At 60.2% G+C, this 23,412-nt stretch overlaps 2 protein-coding genes across 2 annotated transcripts; one reads left to right on the top strand and one right to left on the bottom strand.

Moving 5' to 3' along the window:
• Positions 1 to 908: 908 nt before the first annotated feature.
• On the bottom strand, positions 909 to 19,901 carry ZBTB7A (zinc finger and BTB domain containing 7A). The gene is made up of 3 exons (XM_074529032.1): positions 19,766 to 19,901; positions 5,479 to 6,686; positions 909 to 1,381 (listed from the first exon to the last, which is right to left on the bottom strand). The coding sequence occupies exons 2-3, from the start codon at positions 6,669 to 6,671 to the stop codon at positions 937 to 939; spliced, it is 1,638 nt and encodes a 545-aa protein (XP_074385133.1). The 5' UTR covers positions 6,672 to 6,686; positions 19,766 to 19,901; the 3' UTR covers positions 909 to 936.
• LOC141725447 (uncharacterized) lies at positions 18,604 to 19,934 on the top strand. The gene has a single exon (XM_074529033.1). It carries the CDS (start codon positions 18,618 to 18,620, stop codon positions 19,932 to 19,934), a length of 1,317 nt encoding a protein of 438 aa, XP_074385134.1. The 5' UTR covers positions 18,604 to 18,617.
• The last annotated feature ends 3,478 nt before the right edge of the window (positions 19,935 to 23,412 follow it).

The following is a 23,412-nucleotide window of genomic DNA, read 5'->3' as shown; positions in this document are numbered from 1 at the left end:
GATGGACACAGGATGGACAGGGATGGACAGGGATGGACAGAGGGAGGGACAGAGGGACGGACAGGATGGACAGGGAGGTACAGGGATGGACACAGGGATGGACACAGGATGGACACAGGGATGGACAGAGGGATGGACAGAGGGTGGACGCTGCATCCACAGCCCTGCTGTCCCATCCCGCTGTCCCAGCCCTGCCCTGTCCCCAGCCCCGGGTGCCCACACAAACCCTGCCGAACCTGCTGCCCTCTCTCTCTCTCTCTCTCTCACATGATTTTTTTGTTTTTTATTTTTTTAGGCAATTTTCCCAGCAATTTCCAGCAATTTCTCCCCACCCGGAGCCCTCGCTGCCCGACTGAGCCTCGCGCTCAGGGGGGGCTGGGACCCCAAATCCTGACCCCGATCTGCTGGGAAGGAGCCCCCAAATCCCAAACCCCTCCCTGCCACAGCCCTTCCAACTCCTACCACTCCTTTTTTTTTTTTCTATTTTTTCCTTTTTTTTTTCTTAAATAGATCTCTCTCTGAAATAAGTTTTTTTTTCTTTTCTTTTTTTGTTTTTTTTTTAAACATGTGTTTGGACACAAAATAAAGCTTTGGATTTACATGGAAGCTCTTTTCCATGCGACAGAGCCACTTTCCATCCCCACCTCGTGCTTCCCTAGCGTCCTTGCCTTTCCAAGAAAAGGTCCTTGGCTATGAGGGATCCTCGGGGGAGAGCCCCGCTTACGATGGGAAGATTGGAAAACATTAATATAATATCTCTCTTTTTTTTTTTTTGCTTTTTTTTGTAGCTTTTTTTTTTTGTTGTTTTTTCCTTAAAAAAAAGGGAGAGAAACATCTTTTAAAGAGAAAAATCGGAGGAAAAGTACTAACTAGATTTTGTGACTTATCGTTTCATCGCTTGGGGTTGGTTTTATGGTTTGTTTTTTTTTTTTTGGTTTAGGAGAGTCCTTGCTCATTACCCTCATCCGACCCTCCTGCTACATTCAATCCCGGCGCTTCGTTATTGGAATTCTCCTCAAAGTGCTGCTGCTGCTGCTGCTCCTCGCTGCCCGCGGCCGCGTCCTCGGCCTCGGGGGCCGGGCCGCTCCCGTCCTCCGTGGGCGTGGGGGGCAAGGAGGCCCCGCCGGCCTCCCTGACCCGCGGCTTGCGGCCCCTCCGCGACGGGATCCCGTTGCATCCATCTTTTTTAAGGTGCCTGTGCAGGTGGTCGGAGCGGACGAAAGTCTTGCAGCAGCTGTCGCACTGGTACGGCCGCAGCCCCGTGTGCACCCGCATGTGGTTCTTCAAGTCGTAGTTGTGGGCGAAGGCGGCGCCGCACTGCTGGCACAGGTAGGGCTTCTCCCCCGTGTGCTTCCGCATGTGCACCTTCAGCTTGTCCTGCCTGCGGGGACACGGCCGCGTCAGGGGGGTGTGGGGGACGGGGTGGCAGCGGGATGGGGCTGGAGCGGGGATGGGCATTGGAATGGGCAGCTCCCGGTGTGGGGATGGGCATTGGAACGGGGCTGAGCAGCTCCTGGTGTGGGGATGGGCATCAGTGCTGGGCAGCTCCTGGTGTGGGGATGGGCAGCAATCCAGGGCTGGAAAGGGGCTGAGCAGCTCCCGGTGTGGGGATGGGCATTGGAATGGGCATGGGAATGGGCAGCTCCTGGTGTGGGGATGGACATTGGAATGGGCAGCTCCTGGTGTGGGGATGGGCATTGGAATGGGGCTGAGCAGCTCCCGGTGTGGGGATGGGCATTGGAATGGGCATGGGAATGGGCAGCTCCTGGTGTGGGGATGGGCATTGGAATGGGCATGGGAATGGGCAGCTCCTGGCGTGGGGATGGGCACTGGAATGGGGCTGAGCAGCTCCTGGTGAGGGGATGGGCATCAGTGCTGGGCAGCTCCTGGTGTAGGGATGGGCACTAGAATGGGCAGCTCCTGGTGTGGGGATGGGCATTGGAACGGGCAGCTCCTGGTGTGGGGATGGGCATTGGAATGGGCAGCTCCTGGTGTGGGAATGGGCATTGGAATGGGCAGCTCCTGGTGTGGGGATGGGCATTGGAATGGGCAGCTCCTGGTATGGGGATGGACATTGGAATGGGCAGCTCCTGGTGTGGGGATGGGCATCAGTGCTGGGCAGCTCCTGGTGTGGGGATGGGCATTGGAATGGGCAGCTCCTGGTGTGAGGATGGGCAGCAATCCAGGGCTGGAACGGGGCTGGAATGGGGCTGAGCAGCTCCTGGTATGGGGATGGACATTGGCAGCTCCTGGTGTGGGGATGGGCATCACCCAGTGCAGGGTGTGACAGTAGGGTCACACACTCACATATGGGGGGGTCCCAGTTTGCCCCATATGGGGTCTGAGCAGGATTATGGGGGTCCCAGTTTGCCCCATATGGGGTCTGGTCAGGGTTATGGGGTCACACAGTGCCCCATATGGGGTCTGGGCAGGGTTATGGGGTCAGACATTGCCCCATATGGGGTCTGGGCAGGGTTATGGGGTCCCAGTTTGCCCCATATGGGGTCTGGGCAGGGTTATGGGGATCAGACATTGCCCCATATGGGGCCTGGGCAGGGTTATGGGGTGACCCCTGCCCAGCCCAGCCCGATCACAGCTATGGGGTCACACACGGCTCATTAGGGCCCAGGCAGGGCAGCCCCTCCTGCCCTCCCCAGCACCTCCCGACCCTTCCCAAGGGATCCACCCCATTCCTGCATGGATCACTCAGATCCCAGCCCTGAACCTTCTCCCTTTACCCACAGGATCCCAAAAACCCTAAAGCTCCAGAGAAGGATCAAAGCCCCAAGGTCGTGTCCAGCTCTGAGTGACACACAAAGTGGCTTGTGAAATTAAAATTTATCATTTTATAACCTCCCCAACTCTTTTTTTATGGGAGCTGCTCCTCCCCCTGTGACCGCAGAGGAACCAGGAAACGCCAGGGAGCAAAAATCCCTGAGCAGGGCCGGGCTGGGTGGGGACCAGCCGGGGGGAGCGGCCCCGATCCTCCGGCCACACCCCAAACCCTCCCAGACCCCTCCCACGGAACGGGCAAGGGATTTGATTCCAGCCGTGGATGGGGAAGGAGAGCAAAGGAATAATCGGGAATAAATCATATGGAATAAATAACATGGAATAAATCATATGGAATAAATAATATGGAATAAATAACATGGAATAAATGGAGTTGAGGGCACAGGAACAGCGATGCCAAGGACAGCTCCCTGCCCCTGTCCAGGCAGCCCAAAGCTGCTGTGGGAAGCAGCAGGAGGATGATGTGTTTTGACTGGAATCTGGTGGTTTGGAAAAGCAGCTTTTTTACAGGTGCCAGGCCCTCCTAGGAGCAGATCAGAATCCCACAGAATGGGAACAGATCCTAATCCCACAGAATGGGAATAGGGTCCTCATCCCATGGAATGGGAACAGATCCTAATCCCACAGCAGGGTCCTCATCCCACAGAATGGGGGTCCCACAGAATGGGGGTCCTACAGAATGGGAGCAGGTTCTCATCCCACAGAATGGGAGCAGGGTCCCACAGAATGGGAGCAGGGTCTTCATCCCAAGGAATGGGATCAGGATGGAAAAAGGATGAGGTTCAACTCCCCCTCCCCACAAGTCCCTGCTGTGCCTCCCCTCATGTCACAGTGCCAGCAGCTGCCAGGGACCCCGTGGCACTTGCAGGTCCTGCAGTGCCCTGGATGGTGCACGGTGGGGATGGCAGTGGGGTGGCTCTGGGATGGCTGTGGGGTCTCTGGGATGGCTGTGGGGTCCCTGTGGGGTCGCTGTGGGGTCCCTGTGGGGTCGCTGTGGGGTCGCTGTGGGATCGGCCCCGGCCCCGGAGCAGGGAGGCGCCGCGTGGCAGGGCCGGGGGAGCGGGGAGGGAGCGCTGGCACCCTGCCCCTGCCATTATCTGCATTCCTCAGCTCTCCAACGTGGGCTGGGCGCGGCCGGCACCGGGGGAAGGGGCAGGACACGGCCTCGGCCCCTCGGGCTGCACCCCGGGGAGCCCACACGGGATGGAGCCCCCAGAGCACCAGGGCTGGAAGGGCCGGGGGAAGTGACACAGTGGGAACATCTGGGCAGGCAGGGAGAGGGAAAGGGAGCAGGGAAAGGGAAAATGAGCAGGGAAAGGGAAGGGAACAGCGAAAGGGAAAGGGAAAAGGAGCAGGGAAAGGGAAAATGAGCAGGGAAAGGGAAAGGGAAAAGGAGCAGGGAAAGGGAAGGGAACAGTGAAAGGGAAAGGGAGCAGGGAAAGGGAATGGAAAGGGAAGAAAACAGACAGGGAAAAGGAAAGGGAACAGGGGAAGTGAAGGGAGCAGGGAAAGGGAAGGAGCAGGGAAACGGAAGGCAGCGGGGAAAGGGAAGGGAAAATGAGTAGGGAAAGGGAAAAGGAGCAGGGAAAGGGAAAAGGAGCAGGGAAAGGGAAGGGAAAATGAGAAGGGAAAGGGAAGGAGCAGGGAAAGGGAAGGGAAGGCAGCGGGGAAAGGAAAGGGAAAATGAGTAGGGAAAGGGAAAATGAGTAGAGAAAGGGAAAAGGAGCAGGGAAAGGGAAAAGGAGCAGGGAAAGGGAAAAGGAGCAGGGAAAGGGAAGGCAGCAGGGAAAGGGAAGGGAGCAGGGAAAGGGAAGGGAAAATGAGCAGGGAAAGGGAAGGCAGCAGCCCCAGGCCTCAGCCCACGCTGCCCCTCACTGCCCCCAGGCCTCTCCAGACTGGGACCCCCGGGCCGGCCCAGCCCCGCAGAGCCGGGGAGAGGAGGCGGCGCCCGGGCACGGACTGGAGTGAACCGGAGCTGCCCAAACAATGTCCCCTTTCTTTGGTGCTCCCGCGGCCCAGGCAGGGAGAAGAGCAGCCCTGATTAGGAACGGGGCCGTGGCAAACGCCCCCGGGAGCCGCACCGGGGCTGCAGAGCTCGCCCTGCCAAGGACACGAGTGGGCTCCGGCCTCCCTCCAACCCAGCCATGGACACCTCAGCCGTGCCATGAGCCGTGCCCAAACCATGCCCCTGCTGCAGCCTCCATGGACAGAGCAAGAGCTCCAGCTCTGTTTCCCCCAAGTCAGGTTCCCAGCAGAGCTCAGCAAGTCAGGACAGCAGGATGGTGGATGGAGCCAGGCCCTTTGAGATAGCTCAGGTGTCACACCCCCAAAGCGCTCCCTGGAAAACTTTGGCCTCCAGCCCCAACTCGCCAGTTAGGATGGAAATGAGTTGAGCAGAGAGATAAAATCACCCTGGGCTGGCTCCTGGAGTGAGGGGAGGGCTGGGTTTGGGTGCAGACCCCAGGTTTGGGTGCAGACCCCAGGTTTTGGTGCAGACCCCAGGTTTGGGTACAGCCCCTGGGTCTCCGTGCAGCCCCCAGATGTGTGTGCAGCCCCCAGATGTGGGTGCAGCCCCCAGATGTGGGTGCAGCCCCCAGATGTGGGTGCAGCCCCCAGATGTGTGTGCAGCCCCCAGATGTGCGTGCAGCCCCCAGATGTGTGTGCAGCCCCCGTTCCCAGCCGTACCTGGTGAATCTGACGTTGCAGATGTTGCACTCGTAGGGCTTCTCCCCGGTGTGGGTGCGGATGTGGCGCGGCAGCTTCCCGGCGCCCTGGATCACCTTCTCGCAGATGGGGCACTTCTGGAATGCTTTCGCCCTGATCTTCTTCTCCACCTTCTGCGACCAGGACGGGTACACGTCGCCCTCGCTGGAACTGCCGAAATATTTCAAGTAATAATCCATGACCCCGTCCTCGTCCTTGCGGTCGTCGTCGCCGAGCTGCTGCCGCCCCACCGAGTTGATCATCTGCTGGAGCAGGGCGCTGGCGGCCAGGTCATCCACCTCCCTGGCATCGTCCTCCGTCTCCGTGCCCGTGGGGATGAAGCTGGGCGAGTCCCCGGCCTCCTGCGGGTCCAGGGGGCCCCTGGGGGTGCCCCCCTCCTCCTCGGCCGGGGTGGCCAGGCCGCGGCTGCTGTAATGTCCGTTCTGGGAAGGGGAGAACATCCCGCCGCCCGCCTGCTCCTCGTCCTCGCGCTCCAGCCACATGGCCGGGTTGCTGTCGGGGTCACAGTCACTTGCCTTTGGTCTTTCGGTTGGGGTGGCTTGCGAGTAGAAGTCCAGGCCGTTGCAGTTCGCCTCCTCCTCCTCCTCTTGGCCTCGGAAGTTCAGTCTCTGAAGGTCTCTCAACTCTGGGTTGGTCCATGGAAAGCTGCCTTGGTGGCCGTTCACGGGGTTGCTCTGGAAGAACTCCAGGTACTCTTTTGCTCTGAGATGGTTCCTCTGATCAATTTGATCTACTGTATCCATCTGGTCATTTTTGGCCAGAATCTTCCTCTCCAGGAGATCCGTGCAGACATCCCTGACGGCCGGGATCTCCAGCAGCGTGGCGGCGTTGAGGATGTCGTTGACGTTGGAAGTGCTGACGGTGAGGGTGGCGGTGTAGGCAAACTCCAGCAGCGCCGACAGCGCGTCCGCACTCACAAAGTCTATCTCATACACGTTCTGCTGGTCCACCACTAACCCTGAGGTGAAGAGCTTCTTGAAGTACTGGCTGCACGCCGCCAGGACGGAGCGGTGGGTGGGGAACTCCTGGCCTTCCACCAGGATGACCACGTCGCACAGCAGCCCGTTGTTCCTCTGCTCATTCAGGCTGCTGAGGATGTCGCTGCTGTGATCCGGGAACGGGATCCCTATGGGGCCGTCCACGCCACCCGCCATCTTCCGGGCTAAAGGCTGCGGGGAAGGAGGGCAAGGCCGTGAGTCAGAGCGTGGAGACATCGGGAGAATCCCCAAATTCCTCAGGGACGCACCTGGCAGGGTGTCCCCGTGCCTCTCCCACCGTCCTGCCCGGCCTGTGCTTACCTGGCGAGGAGGAGGAGGAGGAACAGAGGCCAGGTGCTCTCGAGTGAGAACAGCTGAATTAGCACGGATCCGGGCCAGAGCAGCAAGCCTTGGCAGGGAGCTGGCATCACCCAGCCAGGCAGCACCTGGAGCGGGCACAGCTGTGCCCAGCGTGGGGCTACGGCCCCCTGAGCTCCCCAGGGCATCCCAGTCCCACTCCCATCCCTGCTGGAAGGTCCCCAGCTCAGGGATGCCACCACTGGGACACCATTCCCATCACTGATCCCTGGCTGCCAGCACCCCTGCAGGGACTGGGCAGGGAATTTGAGGGGAGCCCCGGGCTGCCCACGCTGCTGCTGCAGGTGTTGGACAGAGCAGAGCTGATCCCTGGAGGCTGAGGCACCTCCTGCTCCTTCCTGGAGCAGGAGACAGGAAAGGACACCGGCATCACCAAGTGCCAGCACCAAACCCAGATCCTGCACAGGTTCCAGCAGCTCTTCCCAATGCCAAGGGTTTGTTTGGGATAAGGTAAATAAATAAAGTCACTCCTGACACATCCACTTGACTCCAAAGGCTGGAAAAACCCAGCCTTTGCTGGGAAATGGGCACTGGGGCCTGACTGCGAGCCTGAGCAGTCCCTAATTCTCCCACAATCCCAGAAATTAAGAATAACATTTCCCTCCTGTCCATCTCAGGCACAAATCCACACGCTCCTTGAAGCAGCGATTTGCTGGAAAATCAATGTAATTCCCCCATCCCAAGCACTGGGATCAGCAGGAGCCAAGAAATCCACGCACAAACCAGTCCAAAATTCACCCCAACACAAGGCTGGGGCTTCTGATTTCCAGCTGGGGAAACTGAGGCACGGCGGGACGTGGCTGTCCCAGGCCATGGGGGGACGGATGAGTCAGGATGGACCCAGAACAGCAATAATGATCCAGGAAGCAGCTCCCAGCCCCGGGTCCCAGCACGGAGCAGGAGCCCAGGTTGCACAACTCCGGCTTCCCCCACCCACCCCCGGCCTCCTCAGTAGTTTTCCATATTTACTTATTTTTGAAACGTTTTGTTTAGCCCAGAAAATAAGTTTAACTTTGGCACCTTCCTGTTTCATACAGAGACGAGGCAGGAGAAGGCAGGTCTGGGGCTGTGGAGAAGGGATGTGGAGCAATCCCTGGGTGACCAACAGCAGGAGGACACCAGGATTGGGCTCCCAGCAGGAATGGGATGGGGTGAGGAGGAGGAGGGAGGGGCTGGATGGGCAGGGCAGGCACCAGCCCTGCCACCAACACCAAGCACCAAAGCCAGGTGGCCTCCTGAGATCGACTCCAGAGCCACCTCCTGAGCTCCAGGCTTTGACCTTTAAACCTTCATTTCATGGATTTTTTATAGCAGGGAGGAAAGGGCTGTTTGGTGGCACCATTGCACACCAGACCTGGCTTCAGGGGTGACCTTGGGCAAGGTCACCCCATCCCAGGGGATCCCAGGGCAAGGTCACTCCATCCCAGAGAATTCTGAGCTGGGATTTCAGGGCAGGGTCACCCCAGCCCAGCACCCCCAAGGAATCCTGAGCTGGGGTTCCAGGACAAGCTCGCCCCATCCCAGGGGATCCCAGGGAATCCTGAGCTGGGATTTCAGGGTAAGGTCTCTCCATCCCAGGGAATCCTGAGCTGGGATTTCAGGGTAAGGTCTCTCCATCCCAGGGAATCCTGAGCTGGGATTTCAGGGTAAGGTCTCTCCATCCCAGAGAATTCTGAGCTGGGATTTCAGGGTAAGGTCTCTCCATCCCAGGGACTCCTGAGCTGGGATTTCAGGGTAAGGTCTCTCCATCCCAGGGAATTCTGAGCTGGGATTTAGGGTAAGGTCTCTCCATCCCAGGGAATTCTGAGCTGGGATTTAGGGTAAGGTCTCTCCATCCCAGGGAATTCTGAGCTGGGATTTAGGGTAAGGTCTCTCCATCCCAGGGAATTCTGAGCTGGGATTTCAGGGCAGGGTCACCCCAGCCCAGGGGATTCTGAGCTGGGATTTCAGGGTAAGGTCTCTCCATCCCAGAGAATTCTGAGCTGGGATTTCAGGGCAGGGTCACCCCAGCCCAGCACCCCCAAGGAATCCTGAGCTGGGGTTCCAGGACAAGCTCGCCCCATCCCAGGGGATCCCAGGGAATTCTGAGCTGGGATTTAGGGTAAGGTCTCTCCATCCCAGGGAATCCTGAGCTGGGATTTCAGGGTAAGGTCACCCCATCCCAGGGAATTCTGAGCTGGGATTTCAGGGTAAGGTCTCTCCATCCCAGGGGATTCTGAGCTGGGATTTCAGGGTAAGGTCTCTCCATCCCAGGGGATCCCGAGCTGGGGCTCCAGGGAGGCTTTGCTGCCTCAGCCCCACTTGTCCCACTCCCACCGGGGCAGCTCCAGAGCCCCCCAAAACCTGACTGGAGCAGATCCCACATCCCTGCCAGCCCCAAAGCCACCACTGGAGCTTTCCCCTCTCCACAAAAGATGCTTTACAATTGTTTTCCTCCCAAAGCCAGTGAGCTGGAGCTGCGTGCAGCGTTTGGAGGGTCCTGAGGGAGCTGTGTCTGTCCCCACACAGCCCAGCTCTGGGGAGCAGCCAGACAAGGTCCCCCCCCAGCCTGGGGCTGGGATAATCATCCCCACAGTGTGGGAATGGCTGCAGGGTCATGAGACTGCCCCTGGAGCCTGCTCCAACTCGGCCACCCCGCACACAACACGGCCTTTGTGTCCCACGGCCGCCCTGCCCGGGGCTGCTGGGGGCAAAGGGGGCGTCCTGAGCCCCCCAGGAATGGGCTCAGGGCCTGCATGCTGCAGCCACAGCCAGAGACTGAGGCCCTAAAACATCCCCCCATTCCCTTTCCAACAGCTCCAATGGGAAATGGAGCGTTCCAGAGGATGGGTTTGGGCTTTTGGGAAAGGTGGGTGACTCAAAAGCTGCTCCAAGCACCCCAAATCCACGGTATGCTCATGGCACCAGGGCTCAAGGCCACGATGGGGTGGGCAAAATCCACTTGGGAATGTGCTGAAGCCAGGTGACAGTGACCAAAGCCGCTGGCACAACCACAGCTCGTCCCTGCCTGGCAAGGCAAGGCCTGAATGGGCCACCAAGGGGGAGCCTCAACTCCTGACCTGCATTTATTTCCCAGCAGCTCCATTCCCTCCCTCCCTGCCTGCCTGGGGTGCTCCAGGGCCCTGGGGGGCTCTGCAGGGCTCCGGTGCCACACTGCACCCCAAAAGTGGCACTGGGGGACAAGTGTGGGAATGGCCCAGCTGAGAGGGAAGCACTGAGGTGAAACACAGACCGTGAGGAGGAGGAGGGGTTGGAGCAGCAGCAGAACCCTCCCGGTGATTCAGGAACATCACTGACAGCCTGGTGGGACTCCCTGTGCAGCCCCAGCCCTGCTCTGAGCCCCCTCAGCACCTACAAAACCCCAACACAGGGGAGCTGTGGCTATTCCAGCTCCACAGGTCAGCCTGGCACACACAGGCAGGAAAAATGTCATTTTTTGGGTAGTGAACGGGAGTGAGGGAAGCTCTGCACCTCCCTGAGATGATGTTCCACATCCAGCTGGTTCCCCATTGCCTTTGGACGCTGCTCCTCAACACTGGAATGGAATTCCTGAGGTTGGAAAAGCCCTGCAGGATCCCTGAGCCCCAGCTGTGTGCAATCCCCACCTTGTCCCCAGCCCAGAGCCACCTCCAGGGATGGGAGCTCCCTGGGCAATGCCCAGTCATTCTCTCCATGCAGAAATTGTCCCCATACCCACCCTGGTGTCACTCAGGGCTGTTCCCTCTTGTCCTGCTGTCCCTGGGAGCAGAACCTGACCCCTCCTGGCTGTCCCCCAGGCAGGAGCTGTGCAGAGCCACAAGGTCACTCCTGACTGAGCCTCCCCAGCTCCCTCCGATGTTTTCCAGACTCCATTCCCTTCTCTGGGCTCTCTCCAGCCCCTCTGTGTCCCTCAGACACAGCATCCCAGCTGTGACCTCAGCAATACCATTTTATTTTCTTTTTTTAAGCTCAATTTCTCACCTTTCTCCTCCCAGACCCCCCCAGCCCACGAGCAGCACCCAGGGCTCACAGAAACCCCTGAGCTTGTGCTTCCCTCAGCACGATGTCACCCAATCCCTCTCCTCCAGGAGCTCTGGAATTTGACATTTACATTCAAATGAGGCGACCACATCAAGATGGGATCCCAACCAAAAGTGCTGACAAAACACCTCTTTAATTACCAGTTTTCCACAGAACCTCAGTGGTTGTTTTTCCTTTTCTCTTCACTTCTTTGCCTTAAAATTCAGAGGAAGCTGAGCAGTTTGGGAAGGCTGAGGAATAGCCAGGTGGAAGAGCTGGGTCACACCTGGGGAACAGGAAGGGCCAATGCTCTAATCCGGAACAGATCCCAAATCCCTTCCCAAGGCAGAGGTGCCGCCCTCTGCAGCAGCACAGGTGAGAACTTGAGCAACACCTGGCACCTGCTGGGGGCAGCAAGGGAGAATCAGCATCGCCCTTCCCATGCAGCACAAGGAAAATGGCTTTGGGGAGTTCTGCAACGCACAGAGCAGCATTTCCCGGGGAGAGCTGAGCTCTGGGAGAGGGATGTTGGGGCTGTGGCGTGGGGAGGGACTCTGGACATGAGGATGGACAGGGCAGGAGGGAATGGATCAAACTGACAGGGCAGGGTGAGAGGGATATTGGGGAGGATTCCCAGAGCAGCTGTGGCTGCCCCGGATCCCTGGCAGTGCCCAAGGCCAGGCTGGAGCACCCTGAGGTACTGCAGGATGTCCCTGCCCATGGCAGGAATATTTCAGGTCCATCCAACCCAAACCATTCTGGAACTTGGGATACTCAAGGTGCCCAAGGATCTCAAGCTGCTCTGGGATTTCTTGGAGCAAACACACACGAATGAGGCAGGGCACCTTCAGCAGCAGCACCAGGGGAGAATTATTAAAATAATCGTGATTTACACAAAAAATTCATCTCAGGGGCTGCTGATAATGGTTCTTTACATAAAAAACCACCCCAGGGGCTGCTGCCCAAGGCTCAAACACGACCCCAGCACACCCTGCAGAAATGGGGCATTTCCCCTAGAACAGCTCCCACCCCAATTTAGGCCAGCCCACCGCAGTGCCCCCGTCCTGGCTGTGCCAGCCTGGCTGTGCCAGCCCTGTGGCCGGGGCAGCAGAGGCAGAGCTGGGCTGGGAACAGCCCAGGACAGGCCCCAGCAGGTCCCACCCTGCCCAGGATCCACCCGAAACTGCAGCGAGCCCCGGGACACACACACAGCTGGCACCGGGATGGGGAGGGAAGGGGAAAGGGGAAGGATAAAGGGAAGAGAAGGTTCTGTCTGCTTGGGAAAAGTCACAATTCCAAGCACTCCACCGAGCCCTGCAAACTCAGCTGCTCCCAACAAGGAAATGTGCTCTCAGTGCCTTAGGGCCAAGCTATCCCAATTATTTGGGCCTGGAGAACCAGCTGGATGTTCCTGAGAGGAAGACCCTGCACATCAACAGAAGGAACTGCATGGTGGGAAAAATCAAGATAAAAAAACCCCTCAGCCTGCTTTTCTTTGAAATAAAATTACATTTTCAATGGTGCAGTGAGAAGAAATCCTCGGTCTTGAGAAGGCAATGGAGTCATCAATGGCCAAGAGTGAATTCCAGCTTTCTTCTGTCCTGCCTGGACACCCATTGGGGTAACATGACCAAGATCATGCAGCTCTTGAAGTGAAGAGACTGGGGCAGAAGCAGCGCCCTGCAAATGTCTGTGGGCTGCTCTGGACAATCTGGCTCTGTTTCCCAAGCATGGGCATCCATCCCCTGCAGCCCCTCAACAGCGAAAAGCGACCACAGCTCTGCATTTGGGATGTGAGCAATGAGACTGAAGCACACCAGGAGGGCTCAGCTGGTTCCCAAAGAGGCTCCAGATCACAGCCCTGACCAAACCCTGCTCCAGGGGCTCCTCAGAGGGGTTCATTGCTCTGGTCCTTCCAAAGATCAGAGCACCCCACTGCTTGTAGGTGCTTTGGATGCTGCAATGCTGCTGCAAGAGCTCTGGAGACCTTCAGTGCCTGAAGGGGCTCCAAGGGAGGGACAGGACAAGGGGGAATGGATTCAAACAGAGGGGGTTTAGACGGGATGTTCCCCCTTCCCCTGGCACTCCAGGCCCAGGGAAGAAGCGCCCAAAGCACTGCAGGAGCAGCCAGGAAAGGAGAATCCCACATCCTGCAGCTTCTGGCAGGAAAAGCAGCTGCTCCCACTCGAGTCTGGATGGGGCCCTGGGTCTGAACATCCCAGGAACTTTAATGGAATAAAGAGCCATGAAAGCAGGAACCATGGAGGGACCACCAAGGTGGGGCTGGAGGTCTGGGATCCCTCATCAGCAACAGGGAGTTGTTGGCAATGCTGCTGTGGAGCCACCAGGAAAAAAGGGAATTGTTCCTCTTGGTTTTCCCAAACTGCCTGAGCTCCAGTGGCTTTCACATGCTGGGCCTGATGAGGCTGGACAATCCAGGTGTGGAATTGCTCCAGAGGAAGGACAAATGTCACCAAGAACAGGCTCATCCCAAAGGCCTGGGCAAGACTCTGCATCTCCCAGAATCCTGATGGTGCTCCCAAAGCCACAGCTCCCTCTCCCAGGATTCACCTCCACAGCCCAGTGCCACATCCCACAGCTCCCAGGGATGGAGCTGGGCTGGGATTTCCTTGCAGGGCCCAGCACAGCTCCTGGGAAACCTCGATTCCAGCTGCTGGCCAAAGGCAGGACGTGGATCCCCATGGACAACGGGGTGGCCAAACACTGGTGCTGTTCCAGAGCCTCCCCAGCTGCCACCCCCAGCCCTGACAGCACCAAACTCCTCTCATGTTGCAAGGTGAGCCTGAACTGGTTCCTCCACCCAGCCCTCCTTGCCAATTTTCTCCTTTGTCATCAGAGGCCGGATTTAATCGGGCAGGAATGCGCCTTTTAGCCCAGGGAGTCTCCCACCCCAGCTCTGGGTGTGAGGGGTATTTTGGGGTGAGCAGCTCCCCCATTCCCAGCACTAAAGCCCATGGCACCAACTCTGTGTGCTGGGATTGTCCCCAGCAGCACCAACAGGTCCCAGAATTCCCCTGCACAGAAACAAAACAAACCCCAAACTGCTGAGAGCTGCCCAAAAACCCCCAATTCCTGCTCCAAACCCACCTCTGTTCCATCAGCTCACAGGCCTCATCAACCCTCAGGCTAAGCTGAGTCCTCCTGAGCTCAGCCCAGAGCCCAGGAAGGCTGGATACCCTGGAACTCAAGGAACATCAGTTTTTCTGCCCAAACCAACCCTTTTCACTGAGCCCCAGTGTGCACACACTGCTGCAGCCCTGGCCCTCCAACAGGTTCTGTCCCACCTGGCTCCTGTGGGAAAACTCCCTGGGGTTTGGGAGATTCTGGACAACACCAGGCCGTGGCTGAGCCTGCCACAGTTCTCCAAAATCCTTCACAAAGTCTCGGGAGTGTCAGGAAAAAAGGGGAAGAAGGGCACAAAGCACGAGGCTGTGCGTGCCCCAGGGCTGGCTGCAGGAGCTGCTCTGTCCCAGGAGCTCTTTTCCAACCTGGGAGCCTGCAGGCTCCAGGATCCAGGCAGGAATAAGCAAAAGGCAGCGTGGGGCCCCTTTGCAAGGGAGCAATTGAGGACTCCAAGCTTTAACCCCCAGCACAGCCCAGCTGCTCCAGGCTGGAGAACAACCATGCTTGGACACCCCCTCCCCTTCAGAGGCCAGAACCCGTCCCCACTCCAGCCAAAATCCTCCCAAAGTCACTCCAGTGTTTCCTTGAGAGAAACCAATCCCATCCACCCCTTCACCGCACATTTCCCCTCTCCTGCCACAGCTCTCGTGGCCTCCTGAACGGAGAGAACCATAAAAACTGCTCAAATCCCACAGGTGCCAGACAGCATTTACCCCTCACATGTTCCCCAGCCCTGTCACATCTCTCCTGACCCCTAAAACTGCTCAAATCCCAAATCCCCCATTCCCATTTGCTGCAGGAGCCCCCAGAGCTGTCCCCTGTCCCAGGACTGTCCCCCCACCACTCCTGCCATTCCCTGCCCGAGGCTCTGGCATCGATCGAATTGCCTCAAATGACACCTCACAGACCTGCCCTTCTTTTCCACACCGGGAAGGTTGAGGGGGGAAAAGAAAAGGCAAAATAAATAAAAGAATAAGGCTGGAGTTTGGTGAGAGAGCAGGGCAGGGCAGCCCCTTATGTAATTCCCAGTTTGTGGATTAACAGCCAGCTCGTCCCGCCATTCCCGGCTCGGGGCATGAGGAGCAAAAGCGAATCCCTGGAGCAAGCAGGGCTCCATCAAGCACGGATCTCCCTCCTTCCTTCCTTCCTGCCCTGCTGGGGAGCACCAGGGAATGCTGATCCTGATCCCTCTCTGCTCTGCCTGTCGGGGCAGAGGCTCCGGGAGCTGCAACCTGTAGCTACAAGCCCACCTCGGGCACTTCCCAGCTCCAGCAAACAACGGGGAAAAACCTCATTTACTCACTGGTTCCCAGCGTGCCGGTGGGAAATAAGGAGGTGCACGAAGCAGGAAGGAAATGGGAGCAGGAGTGGAGGGAAGGGAGGGGAGGAGGGAGTTAAAACCCAGCGCTGGGAGCATCCTCTGGTGTGCAGAAACCAGGCAAGGGACACGGGGGAGAGGGGCACGGGCTCCAGGTGGGCACAGGGTGGGGAACAGGAGGAGAACAATCCCAAATTCATGCCCAGGAGGATGCCAGTGTTCCAGGCAGTGGGCACAGGGTGGGGAACAGGAGGAGAACGACCCCAAGTTTGTGCCCAGGAGGATGCCAGTGTTACAGGCTGTGGGCACAGGGGTGGGGAACAGGAGGAGAACAATCCCAATGGTGCTGGGATTTCATGCCCAGGAGGATGCCAGTGTTCCAGTAGGTGGGCACAGGGGTGGGGAACAGGAGGAGAACAATCCCAAATTCATGCCCAGGAGGATGCCAGTGTTCCAGGCTGTGGGCACAGGGTGGGGAACAGGACAAGAATGACCCCAAGTTTGTGCCCAGGAGGATGCCAGCGCTCCCATCAGTGGGCACAGGGTGGGGAACAGGAGGAGAACAACCCTGAGGGTGTCAGGATTTCATGGCCAGGAGGATGCCAGTGTTCCAGCTGGTGGGCACAGGGGTGGGGAACAGGAGGAGTTTGTGCCCAGGATGATGCCAGCGCTCCCATCAGTGGGCACAGGGGTCAGGAACAGGAGGAGAACAACCCCGAGGGTGTCAGGATTTCATGCCCAGGAGGATGCCAGCGTTCCAGCCAGCCAGGCCAGCGCTGGCAGGTCACACTCCCGGCTCTCTGGCCGCACATTTTTCCAGGGATGGGCGATGCCAGGCTGCTGGGAAGCCGCTGCTTGCCAGGGGATCTGCAGCTCATCCCCCCGCCGTGCCCTTGGCTCCCACCTGCAGCCCCGGGGCAGCTCGCAGCAGTCTCCAGTTTCTCGCACCTCGTGGCACTAAGCCGAGCCCTACAGCTCCCCTCAGTTCCCTTCAGTTCCCCCGGAGCGCCACCGGGAGCCGGCCCGGCCGCGCCACCGGAGCCGGTGGGAAACTGAAACTGAGCGCAGGGAAGGCGATACGGGCAAGAACAATCGGCCCCGGCTGCTCCGAGAGGATCCCAGCCCGGCCTGACCTCGTTTACTCCCGCTGACGTCCTGCAGCTCCTCTGGGACGCCGCAGGCACAGGTACGGACGGACCCGGCACCGCTCGGGATCAAAGGGCCGGGACTTGGGGATGGACGCTTCCCTCAGACACTGCCGGTCCTCCTCCCTTTCCCTGAGTTCTGCTCCTCAAAAGGCTTTTAATTACAGACTGGGACCGGTCTGCTCGAATTTGAGGTTGAGGCTGGTTGAGAGTGAAGTTAAAGCAACTGTTTATTGCCTGGACTAGGAGAGATAAGGAGCAGGGTTCTAATTGTTCGCCACACAAGCTCGTCTTCCAAAAAACTCAGCATCCCGAGACGGGGAGAGAACCCTCAAGTGTCAGTTTAAATCAAGATTGAACCGCAGTTCTCAAGCATTTAGACTCTGTTTCAAACCCACACCTGGGATTTTCAGGTGGGACACTCGATCCTGCAGTTCAACCCCAGCACTCCATCCCAAATCAAGGTCTTGAAGGGAAACAGGAGCACCCAAACCACCAGAGAGCCTCGATGGCAGCATAAATTTCACCCCTCATTTGCCTCCCGTGCCCACATCCAAATTCCCACGCTGGGAGAACAACTGGAATTTTTAATTCTGCTTCCAAAAGTCACCAAACACGAAGGGAGCCCGGCCGCCCTCACCGTGCCAAATTAATTCCACCCAGCTCCTCCACAGAGCAGAGCTCCTCATGAAGCCACAGCTAAAGATCTTCACCAGACCCACGGCCACGAGATGAAATACGAGTGAAAAACGATTAATAATTAAAAAAAAAAAAAAAAAAAAAAAAAAGGCAGAGGAAGAGTTGCAGAACAGCAAAGTGAGGAACTACTTTCATTCACCACCACATTTATTAAGAGCTCCTGCCTTGCAAAACCCTCCCTGGAGTTACTGAAGCAATTAAGGCTTGGTGGAAAAATCCCACCATCTCACCCGTGTTTGGGTTGCGCCTCTTCACTCCCTCTTTCACCAGAACAAGCCTAAACAGGGGCCAGAATGAATATTAAACAAGAAAGGCTCCTCTCTAATAAACTCCTCAGTTTCTCTCGGTCTCTTTTATTTTTTTTTTTAAGTAGTTGAAATCCAACAACTCCAGCAAAACCATCAGAATTAAAGCCAGCCCAGCTCTTCCTGCTCAGCCTCCAGAAGAGCCCACACGCTGCAATTTCCAACCAGGACGGGCAGAAGCCCTGAGAAATCTCACAATTCCTTGAAAAACACCACCAGCAACCACCCCAAACACTTTTGGAAAGCGCCACGATGACCTTTTAGCTCCGCTGCTACGCCGAGCACAACTTCAACCCTCATTAGGTTGTAAATTCTTCCAGGCAGAACCTTTCTCTCCCCGTGTCCATAAACCAGTTATTATATAAGTTATGGTTTCGATAGCCAGGACAAGCAACAGCCCTGGGAACACGGCTGCTCTTGAGCTGGGACGGCAGCAAACTCTCAGCACCAAGAGTCCTTGAGCCCACAGAAACTTTGGCTGCCCAAAGGCGTCCTGAGGGTCTGCAGGAGCTCAGGGAACACCGAGAGCCAGGCAGGGGCCGGGCAGTCACGTCGGCTGGGCTTGTACAACAGGAACTGTCGCTTTCAGCAGAGGAACATTGGGATTTACACGTTCTGGGGCTGCTGCCGGAGTCCCAGGGCTTTCCATGGAATCATGGAATAACCTCAGCAGGAAGGGACCCACAGGGACCATCCAGCCCTGCACAGACACCCCAATAATCCCACCCTGTGCATCCTTGGCAGAGCTGTCCAAACCCTCCTGGAGCTCTGGCAGCCTCGGGGCTGTCTGTGCCCATTCCCTGGGGAATCTGTCCAGCACCCCACCATGCTCTGGAAAAAGCACCTTTTCCTCATCTCCAACCTCAGCCTGTCCTGATACAGCTTCACAAACCAACTTTCCCCACACTCCTGGGACAACACGGCCAAGGAACCCTTTCCCTGGCAGTGCCCGGCTGCCAGCCCACGCTCCCAGCGATGTGTCCGTGACTCTGTCCCGTCTCCAGCCCCACCAAGCACCGCTCCGAGGGGAACAGGGCAGGGACCTTTGCCTGTGTCACGGGGGCCTCAGCACGGCACGGCGCGTTTGGGCACCTGACCGGAACCACCGTGCCCAAACCCGAGCCCCGGGTGGGGGATGACGATGAGGAGGCAGCGCCGGCTGCCCGGGCACGCGGGGAATGTTTTGGCAGCTCCGAGGGATGCTGCCCCTCACGCCGAGCCCTGGGCGCTGCGCAGTCCCGCGGGGGGAGAGGCTTATCCCGCCGGGCTCCTGCGGGCAGCAGCGCCCCAGCCCCGCGGGGGGATTATCACCGCGGCCCCCCCTGCCCGCAGCCGGCCGGGGGGAGATAAGGGACGCCCGAGGGGGGTAAAAACAACGCCGGGCGCGCAGGGCCGGAGCGGGGCGGGCAGGGCCGGGCCGGCGCCCCCCGGCCGCCAACGACCTTGGGGTGCGCGGGGACGGCGCGGCCCGACGCCCCCGCACGGGGCGGCCCCGGGGGACCCCACCCATGACCGGCCTCCCCCCCCGCCGGCCCGGGCCGCCCCCCCCGCGGGGCCCACAGGGAGCCTTGGCCGGGCGCCACGACCCCACCCCTTCCCCCGGGCGGGCGGGCGGGCGCCGCAATGGAGGCCGGGGGGAGGCGGGGGCGGGGGGCGCGGGGGGGAGGAGGGGGGGGCGAGGTGTCCGTGCGGCCCCGCGGGGGCGGCGGGGCGGGCGGGGGTCGCGGCGGGGCCGGGCCCGGGCGGGGGTCGCGGGCCCGGGCGGGGGGGGCCGCGCAGGCCCCGCCGCGCCCGTCCCCGGCCACCCCGCGCGGCGCCCGCCATTGGGCCGGGCGGCGGCGGGCGGGGCGGGCGCGCGGGGCGGAGGGCGCGCCCCGATTGGCCCCGCCCGCTGCCCATCAACACGCCTCCCGCTCGCCGAGCGCGCGGGGGCCGCCGGGAAGCGCAGTCCGCTCGCCCACCGGCACCTGCGGCACGGCGCGGCCGAGGGACTACAACTCCCGGCAACCCCCGCGCCGCGCTCCCCCCCACTCCTCCCCGCTCCCAACCCTTCCCCCCCCCTCCGCGACCCCCCCAGCACGGCCCGGCCAAGTACAACGTATACGGAGGGGGGGCGGAGGGGGGGGCAGCCCCCACCCCCCCCGCAACGGACCCAACCGACCCCTCCCCACCCCCCACTGCCCCCCACCACCCCCGGGGAGGGGGGGGAGGGTCAGGCCCGAACCACCCCCCCCCCCCATGCACGACCCCCCCCCAATGCGCGCCCACCCCTCAGTTCCGTACCGGGCGGGGGCCGAGCGGTCCGGGCGAGCGGAGCGGGCCGCGCCGTGCCGAGGCGGGCGGGCCGGGCCGTGCGGGCGGGCGGAGCAGGCTCTGGCCGCCCCGCGGGAGCTGCTCGCCGAGGCCCGTATGCGGCTCCTTCCTGCTCCGGCCGGGGCCGCCCCGCTCTTAAAGGGGCCGCGCGCCGCCCCCCCGCCCGCCGCCCCCCCCGCGGGGCGCAGCCGCCTCCGGCCGGGGGGGGGCGCAGCGCGGGGGGGGCTCGGGGGGGGCGCGCACGGGGGAGACCCCAGAGGGGACCCGCGGACCCCCCCCCCCCCCCAGCGCGGGACAGCGCGAGCGGGGACACGCGTGTCGCACCGTGTCACCTCCCCGTCAGTGTCACACGGACCCCAGACCCACGCGTGTCGCACGGTGTCACCTCCCCCCGTGCGTCACACGGACCCCAGACCCACGTGTGTCCCCCTGTCCTCGTCAGTGTCACACAGACCCCAGACCCACGTGTGTCGAACCGTGTCACTTCCCCCCCGGGAGTGTCACACACACGGACCCCAGACCCACACACGTCACACGGTGTCACCTCCTCCCCATCAGTGTCACACAGACCCCAGACCCACGCGTGTCCCCCTGTCCTCGTCAGTGTCACACAGACCCCAGACCCACACTTGTCACACGGTGTCACCTCCCCCCTGTGTGTGTGTCACACACACAGACCCCACACCCACTCGTGTCCCCCTATCCCCGTCAGTGTCGCACAGACCCCAGACCCACTCGTGTCCCCACTGGACCACCCCGAGGTCCCATCTGGGTCACTCTGGTGTCCCCCCGACCCCCTCGTGTCACCCCCCGGGGCACCTTCACCGGCCCCGAACCCACTCGTGTCCCCACTCTGAGCCCCTTGGGCTCACCCTGCCCACCTGTCACCCCCTGGGCCACCTCTGTGTCCCCCAAACCCACGGGTGTCACCCCACAGCTCCCTTCTGGGTCACCCTGCCCACCTGTCACCCCCTGGGACCCCTCTGTGTGCCCAAACCCACGGGTGTCACCCCACGAATGTCACCCCTCAGGCTCTCTGGGTCACCCTTTATACTCCACACCCCCAAAGCCACTCGTGTCACCCCTCGTGTCACCTCCCCGTGCTCCTCTGGCTCACCCCACCCACGTGTCACCCCCTCCCCGCGCCCCCAGCCCCACGCGTGTCCCCACGTGTCCCCCCCAAACCCACTCGGGTCCCCCCACGGGCCCCTCCCCGCGTCACCCCACGCTGGTGTCACCTCCCCACGCCCCCCGCCCCTCCATGTCCCTCCCAGGTCACCTCCCCGAGGCACCACGTGCCGCCCTCGGTGTCCCCAATGTCCCCGCAGCCCCTCCCCGCCACTCGTGTCCCCCCGCGGCCGCTGGGGGACGGGGACACGGAGCCCAAGGTCACGGTGGGCTGGGAGCCAGCCCGGCAAGGACGGCGGCGCCTCGGGGGACACGGGGACACGGGGACACGGGCGGGCTGTCCCCACCCGGGCGGGGCCGGGCCACCCCCGGCTCGGCTCCCGCAATTCCAGCGCCTTCCCGGCCGCGGGGAACAGAGGAAAATCCGGGCGCATTTGGAATCGTTGGGCATTTGGGGTTTGGGTTCATTAAAGGAAGAGAAAGCGAGAAAAGCAAAGCTGAGATCGACACCCCCCCTTCCCCTTCCCCTTCCCCCCTTGGGGGTCGCGTTCCACGCTGGGATTTCCCTTTTTTCCCCTTTTTTCCCCTTAAATAACCCCGGCCCAGCTCCCCGCCCGCCCCTCACCCTTCCCCCGCCCCCCGGGGGGGGGGGGTTTGGGGAGGTTTTAGGGGGGTTTTGGGTCATTAACCCCCATGAGCGGCTGGGGAAACTGAGGCAGCACGGGGAAGCACGGCCGGGGGTGGGGACTGAGGGGGGCCCTGAACCCCCAAAGGGAGCTGGGGGAGGTTTTGGGGTGCGGTTTGGGGTGTGGGGCTGCACCCCGAGCCCGTCCCTGCCCTGCCCCAGCAGCCCCGGCTGCTTTCGCTTTCCCCTGCACGCCCGGGGCACGCCCGGGGGGCGCCCCCAAAATAGCAACCCCAGAGTGCCCCCCCTGCACTGAGACCCCCCAAAATCAGCTGTGGAACCCCCTATGTGAGGGTGTTTGGGGGGAGAACCCCAAATCCCCATCCTGTACCCCATAAAATGAACAGGGGTTGGTTGGGGATCCCCCCTTTGACAGCCTCCCAAAATATCAACCCCAGAGTGTCCCCCCTGCACTGAGACCCCCCAAAATCAGCTGTGGAACCCCCTATGTGAGGGTGTTTTGGGGGAGAACCCCAAATCCCCATCCTGTACCCCATAAAATGAACAGGGGTTGGTTGGGGATCCCTCCTTTGCCAGCCTTCCAAAATATCAACCATAGAGTGCCCCCCATGCACTGAGACCCCCCAAAATCAGCTGTGGAACCCCCCAAAATCAGCTGTGGAACCCCCTTCAATGAGGGTGTTTGGGGGGAGAACCCCAAATCCCCACCCTGTACCCCATAAAATGAACAGGGGTTGGGGATCCCCCCCCTGTGCCAGCCTTCCAAAATATCAACCCCAGAGTGCCCCCCCTGCACTGAGACCCCTCAAAATCAGCTGTGGAACCCCCCAAAATCAGCTGTGGAACCCCCTTCAATGAGGGTGTTTAGGGGGAGAACCCCAACTTCGCCCACTGTACCCCATAAAATGAACAGGGGTTGGGGATCCCCCCCCTGTGCCAGCCTTCCAAAATATCAACCCCAGAGTGACCCCCATGCACTGAGACCCCCCAAAATCAGCTGTGGAACTCCCCCCAATGAGGGTGTTTGGGGGGAGAACCCCAAATCCTCACCCTGTACCCCATAAAATGAACAGGGGTTGGTTGGGGATCCCCCCTTTGCCAGCCTTCCAAAATATCAACCCCAGAGTGCCCCCCTGCATCAAGACACCCCCAAAATCAGCTGTGGAACCTCCCAAAATCAGCTGTGGAACCCCCTTCAATGAGGGTGTTTGGGGGGAGAACCCCAAATCCCCACCCTGTACCCCATAAAATGAACAGGGGTTGGGGATCCCCCCTTTGCCAGCCTTCCAAAATATCAACCCCCAGAGTGCCCCCCCTGCATCAAGACACCCCAAAATCAGCTGTGGAACCCCCTATGTGAGGGTGTTTGGGGGGAGAGCCCCAATTCCCCCCACTGTACCCCATAAAATGAACAGGGGTTGGGGATCCCTCCTTTGCCAACCTCCCAAAATATCAACCCCAGAGTGCCCCCCATGCACTGAGACCCCCCAAAATCAGCTGTGGAACTCCCCAAAATCAGCTGTGGAACCCTCTATGTGAGGGTGTTTGGGGGGAGAACCCCAATTTCCCCCACTGTACCCCATAAAATGAACAGGGGTTGGGGATCCCCCCCCTTTGCCACCCCCAGTTCCTCCCTGCACCCCCAAAATCCCACTGTGGCACCCCCACCCTGGGGACCCCCCCCAATTCCCAGCTGGCACCACCAAAACCTGGCACAGCTCCCAGGGGTGCAGTGAGTCCATCCCAGGGCACCCCAGAGCCCTGGGGGACCCCAAAACAGCGGGAAAAAACAAACCAGGACCCCCCAAAACAGCACCATGGGAGCCTGGAGTCAGGGACCACA

This window comes from Zonotrichia albicollis, chromosome 29 (genome assembly GCF_047830755.1).
Source record: "Zonotrichia albicollis isolate bZonAlb1 chromosome 29, bZonAlb1.hap1, whole genome shotgun sequence".
NCBI lineage: Eukaryota > Metazoa > Chordata > Aves > Passeriformes > Passerellidae > Zonotrichia > Zonotrichia albicollis.
This window is presented reverse-complemented; position numbering and strand designations above follow the sequence as displayed.